Below are 19283 nucleotides of genomic sequence, written 5' to 3'. Positions count from 1 at the left end.
GGTTGGTTTCCAAGACACCCTAAAGTACTTCTCTCTTTTTCATTTTGTTTGTTTTACATTTTATGACAATGAGAGCAACATAGAAGTGACTAGGGACTACTTATCATGAGGATTTCAAAGAATTAGTAATTATAAGATTTGCAGAAATCAAAATCATGACAGCCATTTTGACAATAGACTTATTTGAGAAACAAACAAATCTCTAATAAAAAGGTAACCATAGTGACTTTCTGCCATAACACAAAAGGAAGAAAATTTCACAGTTAATCCAAGCTTTAAATTACTTTTAAACACTTGCTTCTTACCACTTCACACCCACTAGGATGACTATCTTTTTTAAAAAAAAATGGAAAATAATACATGTTTGTGAGGTATGGAGAAGTTGGAATTCTTATACATTCCTGGTGGGAATATAAAGTGGTTTAGCCTCTGAGGAAAACATTTTGGCAATTAATCAAAAAGTTAAACATAGAATTACCATATGCCCAGCAATTCCATTTTTAGGTATATGCTGCTAAGTCACTTCAGTCGTGTCCGACTCTGTGCGACCCCATAGACGGCAGCCCACCAGGCTCCCCCGTCCCTGGGATTCTCCACGTGGGAACACTGGAGTGGGTTGCCATTTCCTTCTCCAGTGCATGAAAGTGAAAAGTGAAAGTGAAGTCACTCAGTCGTGTCTGACTCTTGGCGACCTCATGGACCACAGCCTACCAGGCTCCTCTGTCCATGGGATTTTCCAGGCAAGAGTACTGGAGTGGGGTGCCATTACCTCCTCCGTTTTAGGTATATACATATATATAAAAAAATAAAAACTGTTACTCAAATAAATATGTGTATAGACATGTTCAAAACAGCACTATTCACAACAGTAAAAGGTAGAAACAATCCAAATACCCATCAATGGATAAATGGATAAACAAATTGTTTATTTAACATATATGTGTATGTTAAACAATGCACATACAATGGAATATTACTCAGCCATAAAAAGAACAACGTACAGATACAAGCTGCTACAACATGGATGAACCACAAATTATGCTAAGTGAAGAAGCCAGATCCAAAATGTCACATATTGCATGATTTTGTTTGTATGGTGGTTTAGTTGCTAAGTCATGTCCAATTCTTTGTGACTCCATGGACTGTAGCCCCCCAGGCTCCTCTGTACATGGGACTCTTCAAGCAAGAATATTGGAGTGGGTTGCCATTTCCTTCTCCAGGGATCTTCCCAACCCAGGGATCAAACCCAGGTCTCCCGCACTGCAGGCAGATTCTATACTGACTGAGCTACTGGGGATGCCCAAAAACATGTGCCACCCAATGTGGGGCCTGAACCCATGACCCTGAGATTAACAGTCGCATGCTCTACTGACTGAGATAGCTGGGCACTTTTATTTGTATGAAATATCCAAATTGGTAAATCCATAGAGGCAAAAGATGGTTGCCAGAGGCTGGGAGTAACTGCTTACTGGGCACAGAGTTTCATTTTGAGTGAAGAAAATGTTTAGGAATTAGACAGAGGTGGCAGTTGCATAATATTTTGAATGTACTCAATGCCCCTAATTTGTTCATATTAAAAAGAGCTGATTTGGTTAATTTTATGTTACATGTATTTTACCTCAATGAAAAAAAAAAAAAGGAAAAGGACAGAACATAAAACTTTCCTCCAAGCCTGGTATGACAACTACTAATTCTGATCCTGATTATTCTGCCCTTCTTAAAATGAAATGGGTAAAGTTTTATAATTATAAATTTAAAGTTGTGCTAAATTTACTAGCATACAAGTTTTGAAAATACATGTGCTTTCTATACATCCAGGAAGGTATCAGCTGTGTCTCTCTTCCGTACCTACTTTCAGAACATTCTTATTCCTTGTCAAAATGCTTGCCAATAAATTCTGCTTATGGAAGCTATAATTCTTACTTAGCACAAAGGTGAATATTTGAATAATAGAGCTACAGTAAAATTTATAAAATAATTTACATTAGACTAAAAAGCAATTCACACAATACTTCAATAAAACATAAAACAACTACAGTAAGCATATCCAGGTGGGCACATTTTAAAATACACTTTACTTCGAATTGATGACAATGTTTTTAAAATGCAGACTTAGTAACAGACAGGAGAAATTCCAGTCCGTTTTACTGGCTATATATGTAACACTCTTACCAAACAATAAAAATCAGAACATTTCTAAAAATGGAAGACTCCACACACACACAAGATAAATGCATTAGGTTCTACTCTGGAAAAGTTTATCTTTTAGATAAAAAATAAAATACATGCATGTAGTGGTGGTTATTTTTCTTTTTCCTCACATAACCACATGAAATCAGAGTGAGTCTTCTGAGCTTTGAAATCCAGCCATTTTCAAACTTTGATGGTACCCCCAGCATTTAACGGAAAGTCCCGCCTGCAGCGAGATTACCTTAAGCAATCTAAGCGCGGTCACCCAGCACATCCTGCTCTGCTCTTCTTCCGCGCAGAGCACTCTCAGGTCCCGGGGCCCTCCCGCTTGGTTAGGCTAGAAGGCCACAGCACATTGTTTATCGTTAATGCATATCTTGAAGGTAACACCTGTTGAAATAAAAGCCACTAAAATTCTCCTATATATAAGAGAAAGCTGTCTCTTCTTAAAAGAAATTAAAAGAAACTCAAGCTTACCTAAAAGGCTGAGGCTTGCTTTATTCATCTAGCAAAATATTAAGCCTGTACCTTAAAGCAGAATCCATAGTTCGTCGGTGCTCCGTGTTTTTTTTTGCCTGCCAGTGACACATAAATATCACTATTGCCAAATTCGCTGAAAAACTGCAAATGCCGTGGTTCCTTAAAAAAATATACATGTGTGTGTTGACATGGGCACATATATTTTACACTGCCTTTTGTATTTCTATTATACTACATAATTTATACCTTGGTAAACATTATCCCAAATAATGTCATAGAAACAAAAGGAGAGGAAAACTAAGTCACCATATCCTTAGATAACCAGGAGCTGGATATGAGATTATTTAATTTAAGAAGAGGCGACCTGTTTACAATTTAACTTCCAATATACCAAAAAATGTATCTCCATATTTAAAATGACTCGCTTTAACCACCCCTTCAAGGAATTTGAGGGAAAGAAGAAAGATAGCAAAGATCAGCTTTTGAAAATGTTTTCTTTATCTGGCTTTCAAATAATGGTAGTTCCTCAAAGGGAAAAAGGGTGGTTTAAGCTTCTGCAGCAGTAAAAGAAAAAACAAAGAAACAGATGATGATCCCTGCTTCACTGAGAAATGATCATTCCTCATGTTTGTGTACTGCCTCACACACCACATCAAGCAATGAAAGAGGCAACACGACTACCTTCTTTTACAAAAGCAAGGGAACCTGTACAGATAAATGCAGGGAAATTACCTGGCAATGGAATGTGTATGATTTTCAAGGCAAAATGGAATCATGAAGGGCTATTTTTCCTCTGGGAAAGCCATGAGATTTAGAGTTGGTCATGGGAAATCTGGGTCATACTCTTCTGTGATAGGTTAATAACTTGGAGAAATGCTTAATTCTGGGGTTGAATGTATAATCAAAACTGAGCAAAATGCATTTGTTCTTTAAAATCTTGCTACTAGCAATCTCAGACCTGCAGTATCAGCAGCACCTGGGAGTTTATTAAAAATGAAAAATCTCAGGGCCCACCCCAGGTCTGCTGATTCAAAACCAAAATCTACATTTTAACAAGAACCCAAGTGATTGTATGCACTTAAATTTTAGAAGCAGTAGTATTCTTAAAACAAAAAGACAAAGAAGAACATTCAGCAATTTGAGCAACCCATTCAAATCCAAATCCAAAAAAATTCAGTCACTGGACAGTAGACTGGCTATCCCATCAAGAGTTTCTGTTGTATGCAACTGTTTCTCTGCGTGTCACTGTTCTTTAGGCACTTTAACCCAATGAATGAATATCCCAACTCCATGAAACAATGAAGCAGAAAAGAAAATTGTTAAAGAGACCCAGCCTAGGGTCCTGGGAGAAGGGAGGAGGAGGAGGGAGAAAGGTACTCTCACTGGCATGGCCTTTAAAACTTTATTCCTTGATAGAAACTTTGCTCATAAAAATGTCTGATTTCTATGAAGATGGAATAAAACCATTCCTGCCCACTGATAGTGTAGAAGTCAGTGTAGCTGAGTCATTTGGATGTAAGAAAAAGGCAATTCAAGAAATACTGGAAGGCCATGAGAGGCATGATCAGCTTCTTCTCTTGAGTTTTGTTCCACTAGTTTGGATGGCATCACCAACTCAATGGACATGAGTGTGAGTAAGCTCTGGGAGCTGGTGATGGACAGGGAGGCCTGGCATGCTGCAGTCCATGGGGTCACAAAGAGTTGGACATGACTCAGACTGAACTGAACGGAACTGAAGTGCAGACATATTAAGGCTTACCACACTGTAAGACTGCAGGCTGAGCTGGCATGGTTAGCGAAGCTATGCATGCACACGGGTACATAATGGGGGGAGGTGGACAGCAGGGTACTTAGGTATTTCTCTGTAAATGTAAGTCACAGCTATACCTCCAAGGCTTGCAAAAGTGTTTATCCAACTCCCATGCAGCCTACATCTTCACAAAGTAAAATAAATAAGACCCTTCTCATAGAAAAAGGGAAGGAAATGGTCACTTTGCCAGGCAGGTATGCCATATTAGACAACCTACATGATTTGTATCAAGATCATAATCCTTGGGGTTATCTAATATATGGAATTCCTTTTTTGAGGGAGAAGGTAAAATCATTTTCATGTATAAACAATGGAACACATGCTCATTAAGCACAGGCTAGAGAGAAGACTGGGCTTCCCTGGTGGTTCACAGGTAAAGAATCTGCTGCAATGCAGGAAATGCAGGTTCGATCCCTGGGTTGAGAAGATCCCTTAGAGGAGGAAATGGCAACCCACTTCAGTAATCTTGCCTAGGAAATCCCATAGTCAGAAGAGCCTGGCGGGCTACAGTCCACGGGGTCTCAAACAGTTGGACGTGCATGCTGTGTGCTGAGTCACTTCAGTTGCGTCCGACTGTTTGCGACCGCATGGACTACAGCCTTCCCAGGCTCCTCTGTCCATTCTCCAGGCAAGAATACTGGAGTGGGTTGCCATTTCCTTCTTCAAGAGTCGGACACGACTTAGCTAATAAACAACAGAAAGAAGGCTATCATGTATGATGCCTAGCAAAGTCAGACACCACGCTGAGGAGAGCTAAAGTATGACCTGAGAATAGAGGTTTGATACTTGTAATGCCACCCAGCCAAGGGGGAATCATGGCGAGGATAAGGGCATGGCTCCAACAGATGGAATAAGAGCTGTCTTATTATGTAATAGGTAGGAAAAGAAAGGAGCCGGGTGAAGGAAAAAGATAATGGGCAGTGTGGATTTTCATGAGAAACCAGTTAGAATTCAGGAATTGAGGAGATACTATCATATCTTCCAGAGAAGAATCACTGGACAGACAGTGAAAGAAACACAGTTACTGGATTTAGAATCTACTTTTCTCCCGTGTTAAAACTATAAAGATGATCCAACACACATCTGTTTAAAACTAACTTCATATATTACTTCATACATTAAGAACACTGGGAAAAGAGAAAGTTCATTACCAAGGTTAAGGAAAAATCTAAAATCTTAATTACAAAAATGGGTAATTATTCATTCTCACATTATCTACAATATAAAAATTTGAGAACTAGGTTTAGATCCTCAAGAAAAGTTAAATGCATCTATAAGATAGAATGGGGCTTCCCTGGTGGCTCAGAATACTAGTAGTCAAACTATATATACTTAAAAATAAACATAAAAGATTTCTGTGAAGGAATGGGTTCCTAAGTAGAGCCCTATTCCATGAAATATTCTACCACTTAAACCTTAAAGAAACACAGGTACACGCACAAACACCTGCAAGTCTTTGTGCACAAGTGTGTGAATAGCAACAAAGGAAAACTTTGTATCACGGAAACCAGGAAACCATGCAAGAAAAGCTGGGGAAAATATGGTTATCATTACTCCTTTGCAACTCTGAACTCCTGTTAGGACCACTGCTCAAATATCTAGTCTCCATCATTAGCTGTGTTCTGGGCATTTCCATTTGATGCTTTATCATCAACGCAATATATCTTGAACTAAGATCATTATCTTTCTTCTAAGATGGTGACCTTGAAACAAATCTCCTATTCCTGTTTATTTCATCATTTTCTATTTATTTTCCTTTCATGTCCTTCTCTAAGAACATTAAGTGCTTCCTCTTCTTTCATATCAACTGTCAACAAAGCCTGGCCATTTGCCATTTAATCTTACATCCACTCCTCTCTCCACTGCTCCTCCTAGGTTATATTTCATCACCTCCATCCTTGATTAATGAAATGATCATCTAATTAGCACTAATCAGCATCGGTGCCTCAACTCAATCAGTCTTTCTCCCTTCCCTGCTCACTACCCGCCATCTCCCCTGCTCCCTTTCCCTCTTAATTTTTCTGTCTCTCTAGTTGATTTTTTAAGCTTCCTATGGCCATACTAATCTTCTTACAAGCTGATCATTTCACTCTCCACCCAAAATTAAAAGATCTGTCCCTGTCCTAACCTGGAGAAACTGCGAATGTGACCTTTTTTTTTTTTTTTTTTGCGCAAAGGGGTCTTTGCAGATGTAATTAAGTTAAGGATCTAGAGATGAGATCTTCCTAGATTATCTGGGTGGGCTCTAAATCCATCACAAGTGTCCTTATCAGAGACACACAGAAAAAGGAGAAGACTGTGTGAAGAGAGAGGCAGAGATCAAAGGTAGCCACAAACAAAGGGACACCTAGAGCCACGACTAGCCAAGACAGAAAATAGTACTACAATGTAAAGGATCAAATATTGAAAATGAGAGATAAATAATAAACATCTTCAGCATATAAGAAAAAACATGAATTTGCATTCTGAATGTGTATGTTGAGAATCAAGCCAGGTTTAGCAGAATATATTTGAACATACCAAGAAATATGCCAGGAAATGACTAAATATCAAAGATGATAATAAAATTTGAAAAAGAGCCAGAGAAAAATGACAGATTACCCATAAAAAAGCAACAATGTTGTCAGTGACAAAACAGATGCATGAACATAGAATTAAACTCTCATGAAAACTCTCAAAAGTAGTTTTACTTAAAAGAAATCTATGCATTGCATAAAATATCAAGACACAAAATGCAGGAATATGGCATAGTCGGCAACAACTAGACTACATAGAAACAGACTAACTAGTATTAGCACTAAGGGAATTATACGCATATGTGATTCTGTATGTGTGTAGGAACATCAGCACAGCCATGTCTAAGTAACTGTATACATAGACAGGTATGCATACACAAACACACAAACACATACATCCACCTGATCAGAACATGATGACTTCCTCTAGGAATTTACAGTCTAGGTAAGGAGGCAAAACTGACACACACAAAGGAATTAATAAGTGGTTACAGACTCAGCTAAGTGTTATTAACTGCTCAACATCAACAGAAGGTCAGTAATATGAACCTCGGTAAAAAGAAAAGATGTGAACTCTGCTGGGCTTCAAAACCCCAGCCTTGATAAGGAGAATGAAGGTAGATTCAGAGTGGGGGAAAATGGGCAGGGAATGTGATACTGAAACAAGAGCATCCAAATTCCATCAAAGGATGTTTATTGAAACTAGTGGAAAACAAAGCTGAATAATTAGTTTTTAAACAGGTTATGGCAAATGTTTGGAATCTTAAAAAAAAATATACATCAATACCATGTAATAAAATAATAAATAAAACAAAGTAAAGTCCACTTTAACTTACAACTTCCATATAATTCATAATATATCATTGATATTACCATTTACCTTTGATGTCCCTTTAGTAGAAAAATATAAACCGGATCTTCTTAAAAGGAAGTAAATCTTTTTCCAGGACTTCTTTCCCTGTTCTTTTGAATGTAAGAAGCCATGGATTTCAGGATATGTGCTTGAACTTAGAAACATCTGGAAGAAAAATTAGACCCTCTCATACAGTTTCTGAATCAATGATACTGTAGCTTTATATTTCAAACAGAAATGTGCACCTTCAAACAACACAGATGCCACTTATACACCACTATGGAAATTGGGATATATATACACAGAAAATAAATCAGTCTTCTGAAACCCTGAGGCAAGTTCCAAATGTAAATATGCTCACAAAATATATATTCTAAGTGATCAGTACTTAGAAATCAGTACTACAGAAATTATATGCTATTTCAACGTCCATTTGAAAAGTCAACTTCGTCTTGATACTTTACATCTCTTTCTTTAATAAAAGGTGAAAGATTCATAAGATCTGAAGAGAAACCAGAGTATCTTTTCATCCCTTTTGGTGATTTTCCTTGAGATTATAGATTGACCTATCAACTTCAACTTCATTACAGTCTAAGACAGACCATGATTCAGACTTCCATTATTCAGTGAGTAAAGAAATTGGGCCAAATTCATCTCCTCGATGAAGGTAAAGCAAATAATCTCTTCTTTGTCCTCTATGGTTCTCAGTTGTGGGTGGGTATGGCAGATTGTGTTTTCCAAAGAGAACTGTAACAGTAGCTCTTGTGCAAATGTTACCCTGCCACTGAAACAAGAAATGAAGTTTCTCCACCCCCTTGAATCTGGGCAAGGCTTGTGACTGTTCTGACCAATAGGATGTGGTGGGAGGGGCACACTGCTGATTCTAACCCTCTGTCCCTTAACTAGCCTGATGTCCCTTAACTAGCCTTTTACTCATTAACTCTTGGAAGCTAGCTGTCATGTAAGAAACTGGACCACCCTGAGATGGCTGTATAGTGAGAAGCACAATGCAACTGGAACAGCCCTAGAGGATGAGACACCATGTAGGGTGGGGGAGAGGTGAGGAAGAGAGAGGGAGAGGCGCCAAGCAATACCAGGCACATACAGTGAAAAGCCATCTTAGAAGAAGTGGGTCCATAACCCCTCTGGGAGTCGATCTGCCTCAGAAAACCATCCAGCTAAGCCCTTTCCTAATCCTGACCTACAAAACTGCTGACAAAATGTGAGTGGGTACTTAAGCCATTAAGGTTTGGACTAGTTTACTACCCAGTGAAAAGTAACTGAGACAGAGGGCGCGTGTCGGTCAGGAAATGGAGAATGAAAAGGACTAGCTCTGAGTAGCTGTGCTCAGCATCCTTAGTTAAGACAGTGGAAATGCATTAGTGTCTCATTAAAAGAAGAAAATAGAAACCTCTATGAATAAACTAATGCAAAATAGAAAAACTGAAACTAAGAGAAAGTATTAGCTAAAACAACGTGACATATTTTTAAACGGCTATTCAGGGAAATGCCGAGAGTAGATAATGTTTTTTAAGTAAATTAAAAAAAAAAAACTTTTAATTTAATGAGCCACAGATATTAATTAATTGACATGCAAAACAGGGAAGTAGGTTTTTTAGTTTGAGTGCTTTCCAAGTTATTAAACCAAACCAATTAAATTTTAAAAAGGGAGTCACAGAGGTCACACTAGAAAAAGAAGGAACGTTTTAAAAAGTGGAAACATTGCCTCAGTGGAGAGAAGAGGTCAGGGGCACATACAGGACTATCTGATTCCAAAGTTATGATTTTTCTTGTTTTTATACTCTAACATTAAAGCAGTATAACTAAATTATAGGCGAATTTGGGAAAGGAGGCAGAAGAAGAACTCCAATCCACCACTCTCTCATAACCCAAATGCAAAGTATTAAGAGGCATGAGAGCGGGGCTCCTGGGGCACCACCTCCGCTGCAATTCACTGGAACATTCCATGGGGTGTCTGTGAAAACCCACTAGCATATAAGTAGCTTTTGGAGAAATCACGAGACCAATCATATCTCTAAAATATTTTGAAGCAAAAAATGAAATACAACCTATTAAAAATAAAAAGCCCACAGAAAAGAAATCTGTGATCCTCAGTGTATTTACCAATATATTCAAATATCAATACATTTAAGCAATATCTATACTGGAACTATTAAAAGTTTTCATCATTAAAGATGAGAGAATATTGAGTGGATTCGAGGATGCCTGCTATTTAGCTCAGACAGCAACCATTATAAAGACCCTGTTTACCATTAACCTGTTAACAAGTATAGTATCAAACATAAAATACCTAAAACCTTTTATTGTAATGCAAATGTCTTGGGAAAATGGTCACCTAAAGCCATAGCCAGTTTGGGAAAAATGCCCAACAGATGCAAAACTAAGGAAATGTTAAATACTTAGTATTTTTAATTCAGCTATTTCATTTTTCAATCAGGTATTTCCATCATAGATAGTATTTCATTGAATTGCTAAATATTTTATCACAAACAGGATTGAGGGCATTTATTATAAAAGTTAATAATAAATATCTGTTTGTAAAGGGTCTACAATTTACTGGAAATTTTGACTTTTTCAAAGACTAACATATTCTTTAAATATGTCACAGAGCAAAATTCTGCAAATTTCCTTTTGTGATACACTTAAAATCCTTTGACAATTGTCCAAAACTGGAAAGAATAATATAGTGATGGGGTTTTATTGACTTAGGGAACTCTTTATCTAGATTTTGTTTTTTTCTATTCTTTTCCAACTTTATCTCCATCAAAAATTAATAATTCAAGACATAACATCCAAAATCTGGACATGTATAAATATGGATCTGACTGAACAGTCACTTCTCCAAAGAAGACATACAGATGGCACATGAAAAGATACTCAGCATCGCTTATTATTAGAGAAATGTGAATCAAATCGACAATGAGGTATCACCTCACACTGGTCAGAATGGCCATCATTAAAAAGTATACAAATAATAAATGCTGGAGAGTGTGTGGAGAAAAGCGGACCCTCCTACACTGTTAGTAGGAATGCAAATTGGTACAGCCATTATGGAGAACAGTATGAAGATTCCTTAGCAACCTAGATGCCCATCAGCAGATGAATGGATAAGGAAGCTGTGGTACATATACACCATGGAATATTACTCAGCCGTTAAAAAGAATTCATTTGAATCAGTCCTAATGAGATGGATGAAACTGGAGCCCATTATACAGAGTGAAGTAAGCCAGAAAGATAAAGAACATTACAGCATACTAACACATATATATGGAATTTAGAAAGATGGTAACGATAACCCTATATGCAAAACAGAAAAAGAGACACAGAAATACAGAACAGACTTTTGAACTCTGTGGGAGAATGTGAGGGTGGGATATTTCAAAAGAACAGCATGTATACTATCTATGGTGAAACAGATCACCAGCCCAGGTGGGATGCATGAGACAAGTGCTCGGGCCTGGTGCACTGGGAAGACCCAGAGGAATCGGGTGGAGAGGGAGGTGGGAGGGGGGATCGGGATGGGGAATACGTGTAAATCTATGGCTGATAAGAAAAAAAAAAAAAAATTACTATAAACATAAAAAAAAAAAAAAAACTAAAAATACATCTAAAAATAGAACTAAAAATATGATCTCGTAAGCCCATTCTTAGGCATATATCCACAGAAAACCATAAGTGGAAAAGATACATGCCTCCCAATGTTCATGGATGCACTATTTACAACAGCCAAGACACGGAAGCAACCTAAATGTCCATTGACAGACGAATGAATAAAGATGTGATATATTTACATAATGGAATATGGAATATTACTCAGCCATAAAAAAGAATGAAATAATGTCATTTTAAGCAACATGAACGGACCTAGAGATTTTCATACTATAAAGTGAAGTAAGTCAGACAGAGAAAGATGAATAACATATGATATTGCTTATATGTACAATCCTAAAAAAAAAATGATATAAATGAACTTATATACAAAACAGAAACAGATCCACAGACATAGAAAAGACACTTACAGTTACCAAAGGGGAAAGCAGAGGATAAATTAAAAGTTTGGAAACAACATATACATACTACTATATATAAAACAGATAACTAATAAAGACCTACAGGAACCTATACTCAATATTTTGTAATAGCCTATAAAAGAATCTGAAAAAATAGATACATATGGATGTATAACTGAATCACTTTGCTGTACATCTGAAACTAGCAGAACACTGTAAATCAACTATACTTCAATAAAAACAGAACATTTTTAGTCTCAGAAAGTAAAACAAAAGGGCACTGAAATGTAAGATGAGTATATCTACTTATAAAATTAGATATTTATAATTATAATTAGATATTTATTTATTTATTTAAATAAATATGGACCTTATAGTTTCCCTTTATTATTTATTACTTACATATCTTATTGAAAATATATTTTACCTGCAAAATCTGTGTAGGGGATATTTCACCATTGGTTTCAGTTGCAAAAGACACCATATGCTCTGGAAAAAAATACTAACGAAAAGATATATGTTACATTCTCCCAGAAGCCGTGCCAGAAAAGAGGGAACTATGACCAACAGAGTACTCTAAAGCAAAAGCTCTTAAATCAGTGTTTTGAAAATTCACCCAAGCACTTTTTAAAACGCCAGTCCCTGACTCTAACCAATACACAGGTACGTTAATGAGAAGATAGGGGCACAGCCCAAACGCCGGGCAGACACCCTCGGGGGTGCCGACACAGGAAGATCCACGCACCTCCAGTTACAACACACCGCCCTCGGGCTGCTCGTGTGTGAGCTCCCGCGCCTGTCCCAGGGTCCTGCAACCACTCCAGCAGGTACGGAAGGGCTATTTTACAAACTCAAGGCTCACAGAAGTAACGTATCTACCCAAGGTCACAGCCACAGTATGAAGGAGCCAGGACTTGACCAGAGGGTCAGGTTGCTCAAAGGACAGTTTTGTCTACCTACTGTTTTCCCAAACCTGTTTAATCATAAAACTCACCCAGAAAAGCTGTTTAAAATAGGAATTCCCAGGCCTCAATCCTGGAGTGTCTGATTCAGTAGGTCAGGGTAGATCTGGATCCTGTATTTTTAATAAGCACTAGCTCCTCCCCCAGGAAACTTTCATGACCAGGCAAGTTTGGAAAATTACATGCCACTATACTTCCTCTAGGACAGGGTTTTTGAACAGTAGCTCTATTAACATCGTCTAATAACACTGTGCTGGGGGGACTGCTCTGTGCATTGCAGGGCGTTTAGAGCATCCCTGGCCTCCACCACTAGCAGCCCCCCGTCCCCTCAGTATGAAAACCAAAAAGGTCTCCAGACATTATTATCAATCACTCTCATTGAGAACCACTACTCCAAGTCTACAAAATGAATCTATAGCCTTGTTTAAATAAAAGAAAAGTAGATAAACCAAAAATGAGCACTAAATCATATGTCTTTAATGATGACTTTTAAATTTCTTGCTTTTAATAAAGATTCACAACAAGAAAACAGTTTCCTTTTAAATTCTATTTAATTTTTATTAGGACTCTTATTTTATTCGTCAAAGATCATCCCATTATGTTTCTATTAATAGGTTCAAATAAAAGAGAATGTAAGAGGCCTTTCTGGGTTTGAAAATATTCTATTATGGTGTGTATCATATATTTTTCATTAAGTATATCATTTCAATCCAATTATCCAAAACTTAGTACAAAAATACGCTACAGCTGCAGAGACAAAAACAATTTAAAGTAATGAGCCCAGAGGCTATTCTGACTTCTCTAGATCACTAGTCTTCACTAGTATGTGACATACATTTATTTTCTTTTAAAAAGAACTATAATGAAAGTAGTATTTACTAGATAATGGACTGGTATTTATCTCATTTCTTCTTAGCTCAGTAATTATTGCACTGAAAACAAAATAATTTGGAACAGCAAGATGCTTGTCAATCTAAACTTCTGGTTAAGTTTCAACACTCCCAACAAACATCAATCTGATCTTCCTTTAGAATTTTTCTTAATTTCCTAAGTTCTGCAAAAAGACTTAAACCATAGTATTTTGGAACCTGCCTGGGAGGTATCTAATAATTCATTCCCCAAATCAAATGTAGTTTTTTTTCTTAAACGGCAAGAAAAAAAAGCAACAGTTCCCCAAAACTACGTATATGAACTTCTGTGAGCATGTCAACTATAAGTTTAAAGGACTAGAATTCTTACCTACAATTTACCAAGTACATAATTGTACTTTATCTATAGTGTACTTTTTCCTCACATAAAATAAAATAAAATTTAACTAAACTCATTTATTTTCCATAACTATTAATTGGGATTTCACTTACCATTGGGTTTTTAAAGAATTCATATTTGGCATAATTTTTTCTAAGGTATAGCTTATTTTCTTCTTCCATTCCCCAGTTAGATAGCACTTCAATCACCAGCTCGTGGTCTTCTATTGTTCTTTCTGTAAAGAATGTTCCAGTGAGCATGTCAACAGATAGATGGATGGATGGATGGATGAACAGACAGAAAGATGGACAGATAGGTAAACAAATATATATATGGACATATATATATCCATACAAATATATAAAATATATAATGTATGTATCTTTATTAAACACAGCCAATTTAAACTCAACTCTGAAATAGCCAGAATGATAAAATTTTCATCAATTTTGAATTTGCAATGTTGATTTTACACCAAAGCAGTTTGTAACCCAAAGAGAAAAATGACACAAAATATCACAATGCACTTTTCACTAATTCTTGATCTCCTTTTGCTGATATGTAAATTATGTTTGCAACAAACCTGAATTAAGGATATGAGAGCTATTATTTTTCTCTAACTCATCATGGTGCCAAAAATTAAAATATTTGCCTCAAGGTTGAACAATTCATCCCATTAAGAGATGAAAAATTTTGACAGGTTCAGTATGCATTTAAGACTCATAATCTGGATAGTTAAGAAAATTTAAAATAAATGCTTTAAAAAAGAAACTTTTAATGCAAGGACATACACTTTTTAAGAAACTTAATTTCTTGTGGTACTTTTTATTTTCAATACTAATGTTCAGGCAGTTTGTATTAACCAAGAAGATAATTAGGCAGGGTGGGAAGGCACTTAGGAGGAAAGAAACTTAAATGAAAAAAGCAATGGCATCTTTAAAGAGGTGAACATAACATGCAAAATTCCTGTTTTAAAAAGAAACTGTGATGTTCACAGTGGTACTATTCATAATAGCCCCAAACTGGAAGTTATCTAAATGCCTATTAATGTGAGAATGAATAAGTAAATTGTGTAAAGGACCAGCGGAATACACACTACACAACACACAACTGCATGGATAAATTCCACAAACATAACAGTAAATGAAAGAAGTCAGACACAAAGAGTAATAGTCTGCTTTCATAAGTTCGACACAAATGCAATAGGTCTACGGTGTTAGAAATCAAGATAATGGGTACAGTGGGTGAGGGTGCAGGGCTGTGAGGGAAACACTAGGTGAAGCAGATATTCTGTTTCTTAATCCGGGTGTTAGATACTCAGGTATATAATACAATATCTGAGAATCCATCAAGTTATCTACATTTGTCCCCTTACGGTAAGGTATGTCACACTTCGATAAAAGGGGAAAGAAAAGTGACTATGAAATTATTAATGCAAAATGGAGAAGAGTCAAATAAGAAATGCAGAAATCCTCTGCTTTTTTTTGGGTGTTTCATGGACCTTTTTGAAAAGAATCTGTCTCAGAAATTCAATACTCAGGAATGATCTGTGACCTACGACACCCAAACCCTTGAAAGTAATGTCATACTTAAACAGAAGCTTATTCTTCTGAAAGGAAGTTCGGAAGTTCTTGTAAGAGCGCTCAATGAATATGGATGAGTTGGAGTTAGGTGTATATCAGTACTCTGGGTTCTGTTCCTAACTCCGATCGTTCTTTTTCTGTCTCATTGACTAGCTCTGGTAGCTCCTTCTCTCCTAAGATGCAGTCCTTGGCTCGACTCTTTTCTTTCCCTTCTCTCAACTAATTCACTCTCCCTCCTCTTCAGCTATTAAGTCTGTCTGTCAAGTTCCTTGAATTGAAATCTCCACTGCAGTTGCTTTCACTGGCGCTTCAATCCTAACTGCTAGCCTTTCCAACCACTTCAAACATAGTCTGTCTAAAACCAAAGTTCCGAGGGGTGGTTCCTCAAAATATTACACAATCCCAGCAATTCCACTTCTGAGCACATAACCAAAAGAAGTGAAAACAAGGACTGACACTGGTACTCATACATCAGTGTTCATTGTAACATCAGTCACAGTAGCCAGAAAGTAAAAACATCCTCACGTCCATCAACAAACGAAGGGGACAAACAAAGTGTAGTAAAGACATACAGTGGAATATTTAGCCTTAAAAAGAATGAAATCCTTACACATGGTACAACATGGATGAACCTTAAAGACATTATGCTACATAAAATAAGACAGACACAAAAAAATAGACACTATATGATTCCATTTACATGCAGTACCTAGAACAGACAAATTCACTGAGAAAGAAAGTAGAACGGTGGTTGCCAAGGACCAGGGTGGGGGAGGAATGAGGAGTTATTGTTTAATGGGTTCAGGGTTTCATTATGGGAAGATCAAAGTGTTCTAGAGATGGACAGGGATAATGGCTGCACAACAATATAAATGTATATAATTCCAGTGAACAGTAAAATGGGTAAAATGATAAATTTTATGTTACACACATTTTCCCAAAAGTTGCTGAAAAAATTAAAAAACTAAGAGTATCTTACTTTTTCTCTCTCAAAGTGCTTTTTCTTAAATTCTGCTATGTCTCTTACAACCCCATGTCCTCTCCGATATTCTCCACTGTTGTTACCCCAGACATTAGACTCTTCCTCTGAGTTTCTCACACAACCAACTCCTCACCCCCACTGTTACTATTCCAATTTAGACCTTCGCCTTTTCCTAACTAATCTCCAAACCGCTGTTTTCTCATTCTTCCAATACAACCTGGACCCTTATATCATAAGAAGCCTCATAATACATTTGCATCAACGTGACCACTGTTCAAAAACTCATCTACTTTCTACTTGTTATGAGATAAATCCATATAATCTGGCAGTTTTCCCTTGTTCATTCATCTATCCATTCAACAAATATTTACTGAAGGCCTACCATGTGTCAGACACTCATCTTGGAGCTAGGAATTTTGTGGTCAACAAGACAGTAAGTAAGAAAGCATTGCCTTGTGGGACTCCCACTCTAATGTGAAGACATGGGAAAAAAATCTAATGTAAATCTTAAAAGGTGGCAATAAACGCTATAGAGAAAAATGGACTGGGGAAGAGGGAGAGAGGAGGGAACAGAGGAAAGAAATTCATTTTCTAAAGCTTGCCAAGGGACTTCCCTGGTGGTAGAGCGGTTAAGAATCCACCTGCCAATGCAGTGCACACGGGTTTGATCCCTGATCCAGCAAGATTCCACATGTCACTGAGCAACTACGCCAGTGCACCTCAACTACTGCTACGCGCCTAGAGCCCGAGCGTCTCAACAAGAAAAGCCACGGCAATGAGAAGCCTGAGCACTGCAATGAGCAAGTAGCCTCCACTCGCTGCAATTAGAGAAAGTCCACGCAGCAACAAAGACCCAGCAGAGCCAAAAATAAATAAGTAAAAAAAAAATTTAAATAATAAAGATTACCAAGGAAGGCCATGTCGAGAAGGTAATGTTTAAGCAAAAATCCAAAAGAGAAGAAGGCATGAGCCAAGCAGCTACCGAAAGGAAGAACAAGAGGAGACCCCTTGAGGCAAAAACCAAGGCTGGCATGTTTGAAGTAGGGCAAGGAGGCTAAGGTAGCTAAAGCCGAGTGAGCGAAGGGGAGGGGAGTACCAGGAGGAGAGGTCAGGGATGTAAAAGTGATGAGCTGGGGCCACTGGATAAAGACATGCAGGTCAGAATAAGGATCTGGCTTTTCCTCTGAGTTAGATAAGAAGTCATTTTGAACAGGAATACTACAAGCTGACCCCTGTTTTCACTGGATGACACTAGATGCTCAGTGGAGAACTGATTTCACAAGGCTTAAGGGTGCAAGCAGGAAGCCCATCTGGTAGAATACTGCAATTAACAAGGGGAGAGATGATGTGGCTTCGATGAGTGGGCAGCAGTAAGAAGACATGTAAGAAGCAGGCAGGATCTGGATGTGTTCTGAAGGCAGAGCCAATAGGATCTACTGACAAATTGGATGGGGAGTGAAAGAGAGGGGGCAGTTAAGGAAGATACAAGGATTCTCGACTTAGGCATTTGGAAGGACTGCCACCACAGAGCTAGGAAGACTGTAAGAGAAGCATTTTGAGGGGAGATCCAGCAGTCACTCAGATATCGAGTGAGAAGTTGCACCTCTAATAATCTTTATTAGCCTTACTTGTGTCTAGTTCTCACACAACCCCAGCTGATTTTTTTCAGTCTTATGAAGCACAGGTTCACATTATTAAACATACTATGTGCTAAGCGCTGGATCTGTATTCACTGCAACTACAGTGGGAGAAAAGTGCAAGGTATTAAGCAAGAGGTCTGCCTATTTGTTTTATCAACCTGTGTTTAATTGTACTCATCACCTATCCCTACCACTAAGAAAACAGCACACGATCTGCCCTGAAGATAAACTATGCAGACAAGAAAAATGACAAAGATGCACTTTCTTTACTTTTGACTTTCAAATCAGACTTTATCAATCTTTGACAAATATGATCACTTAGGGAGAATAATTGGCTTCCCTGATAATTCAGTTGGTTAAGAATCCACCTGCAACGCAGGAGACTCCAGTTTTACTCCTAGGTCGGGAAGATCCCCTGAAGAAGGGAAAGGCTACCCACTCCAGTATTCTGGCAGGGAGAACTCCATGGACTGTATAGTCCATGGGGTCACAAAGAGTTGGACCTGACTGAGCGACTTTCATTTTCACTTTCAGGGAGAATAATGGCCAGCCGATCCTCTACTGCCCCAGGCAGGGGTGCACCCTCTGTCATCTGAGAAATTATCTTGGATTAAGGGGTTAGTGGAGGAAAGGGTGGAGTGGAGACTGAGAGGGAGATGGAGAGTAAGTGGATGGCTTAGGTCCCAGCGACTCCCTACTCTGCCCTTCCTAGAACTAGGACCCTTTCAGGGTGAGGAGTGGATGGTGATAAAACCCCATATAAGTTTACTGTGGTGTGTGGTTCAAACCAGAGAGAACCTCGGGAGATTTACAGCCTAAAGTAGAAGTCCTGCATCTAACATGGCAGAAAAGCAATTAGCTAAGTGCAACCTTGAGGAAGATGAGTCCATAACATTCAAGAATGAGAAAAGAACACTGCAGAATCAAGTTCCCCAAAAGGAGTAGGGAAGGGCTAAGAGAAGACCATGAACTTATTGGACTTTATGGT

The 19283-nt window shown here is 37.9% G+C and overlaps 1 protein-coding gene across 4 annotated transcripts in view; it reads right to left on the bottom strand.

Moving 5' to 3' along the window:
- Window positions 1–19283, bottom strand: part of GRB14 (growth factor receptor bound protein 14) — a 123568-nt gene that overhangs the window by 15616 nt on the left and 88669 nt on the right. For all 4 annotated transcript variants that reach the window (XM_043894103.1, XM_043894104.1, XM_043894105.1 and 1 more), the window contains 5 exons: window positions 14204–14325; window positions 12308–12382; window positions 7877–8014; window positions 2719–2829; window positions 2432–2527 (listed from right to left, as the gene is read on the bottom strand). In XM_043894103.1, coding sequence (XP_043750038.1) covers window positions 2432–2527; window positions 2719–2829; window positions 7877–8014; window positions 12308–12382; window positions 14204–14325 — 542 coding nt within the window. The remainder of the gene's footprint in view (window positions 1–2431; window positions 2528–2718; window positions 2830–7876; window positions 8015–12307; window positions 12383–14203; window positions 14326–19283) is intronic.

The sequence above is a fragment of the Cervus elaphus genome, chromosome 33, assembly GCF_910594005.1.
Source record: "Cervus elaphus chromosome 33, mCerEla1.1, whole genome shotgun sequence".
Taxonomy (NCBI): Eukaryota; Metazoa; Chordata; class Mammalia; order Artiodactyla; family Cervidae; genus Cervus; species Cervus elaphus.
Note: the sequence above shows the minus strand (reverse complement) of the source record. Positions and strands in the feature narration are given on the sequence as shown.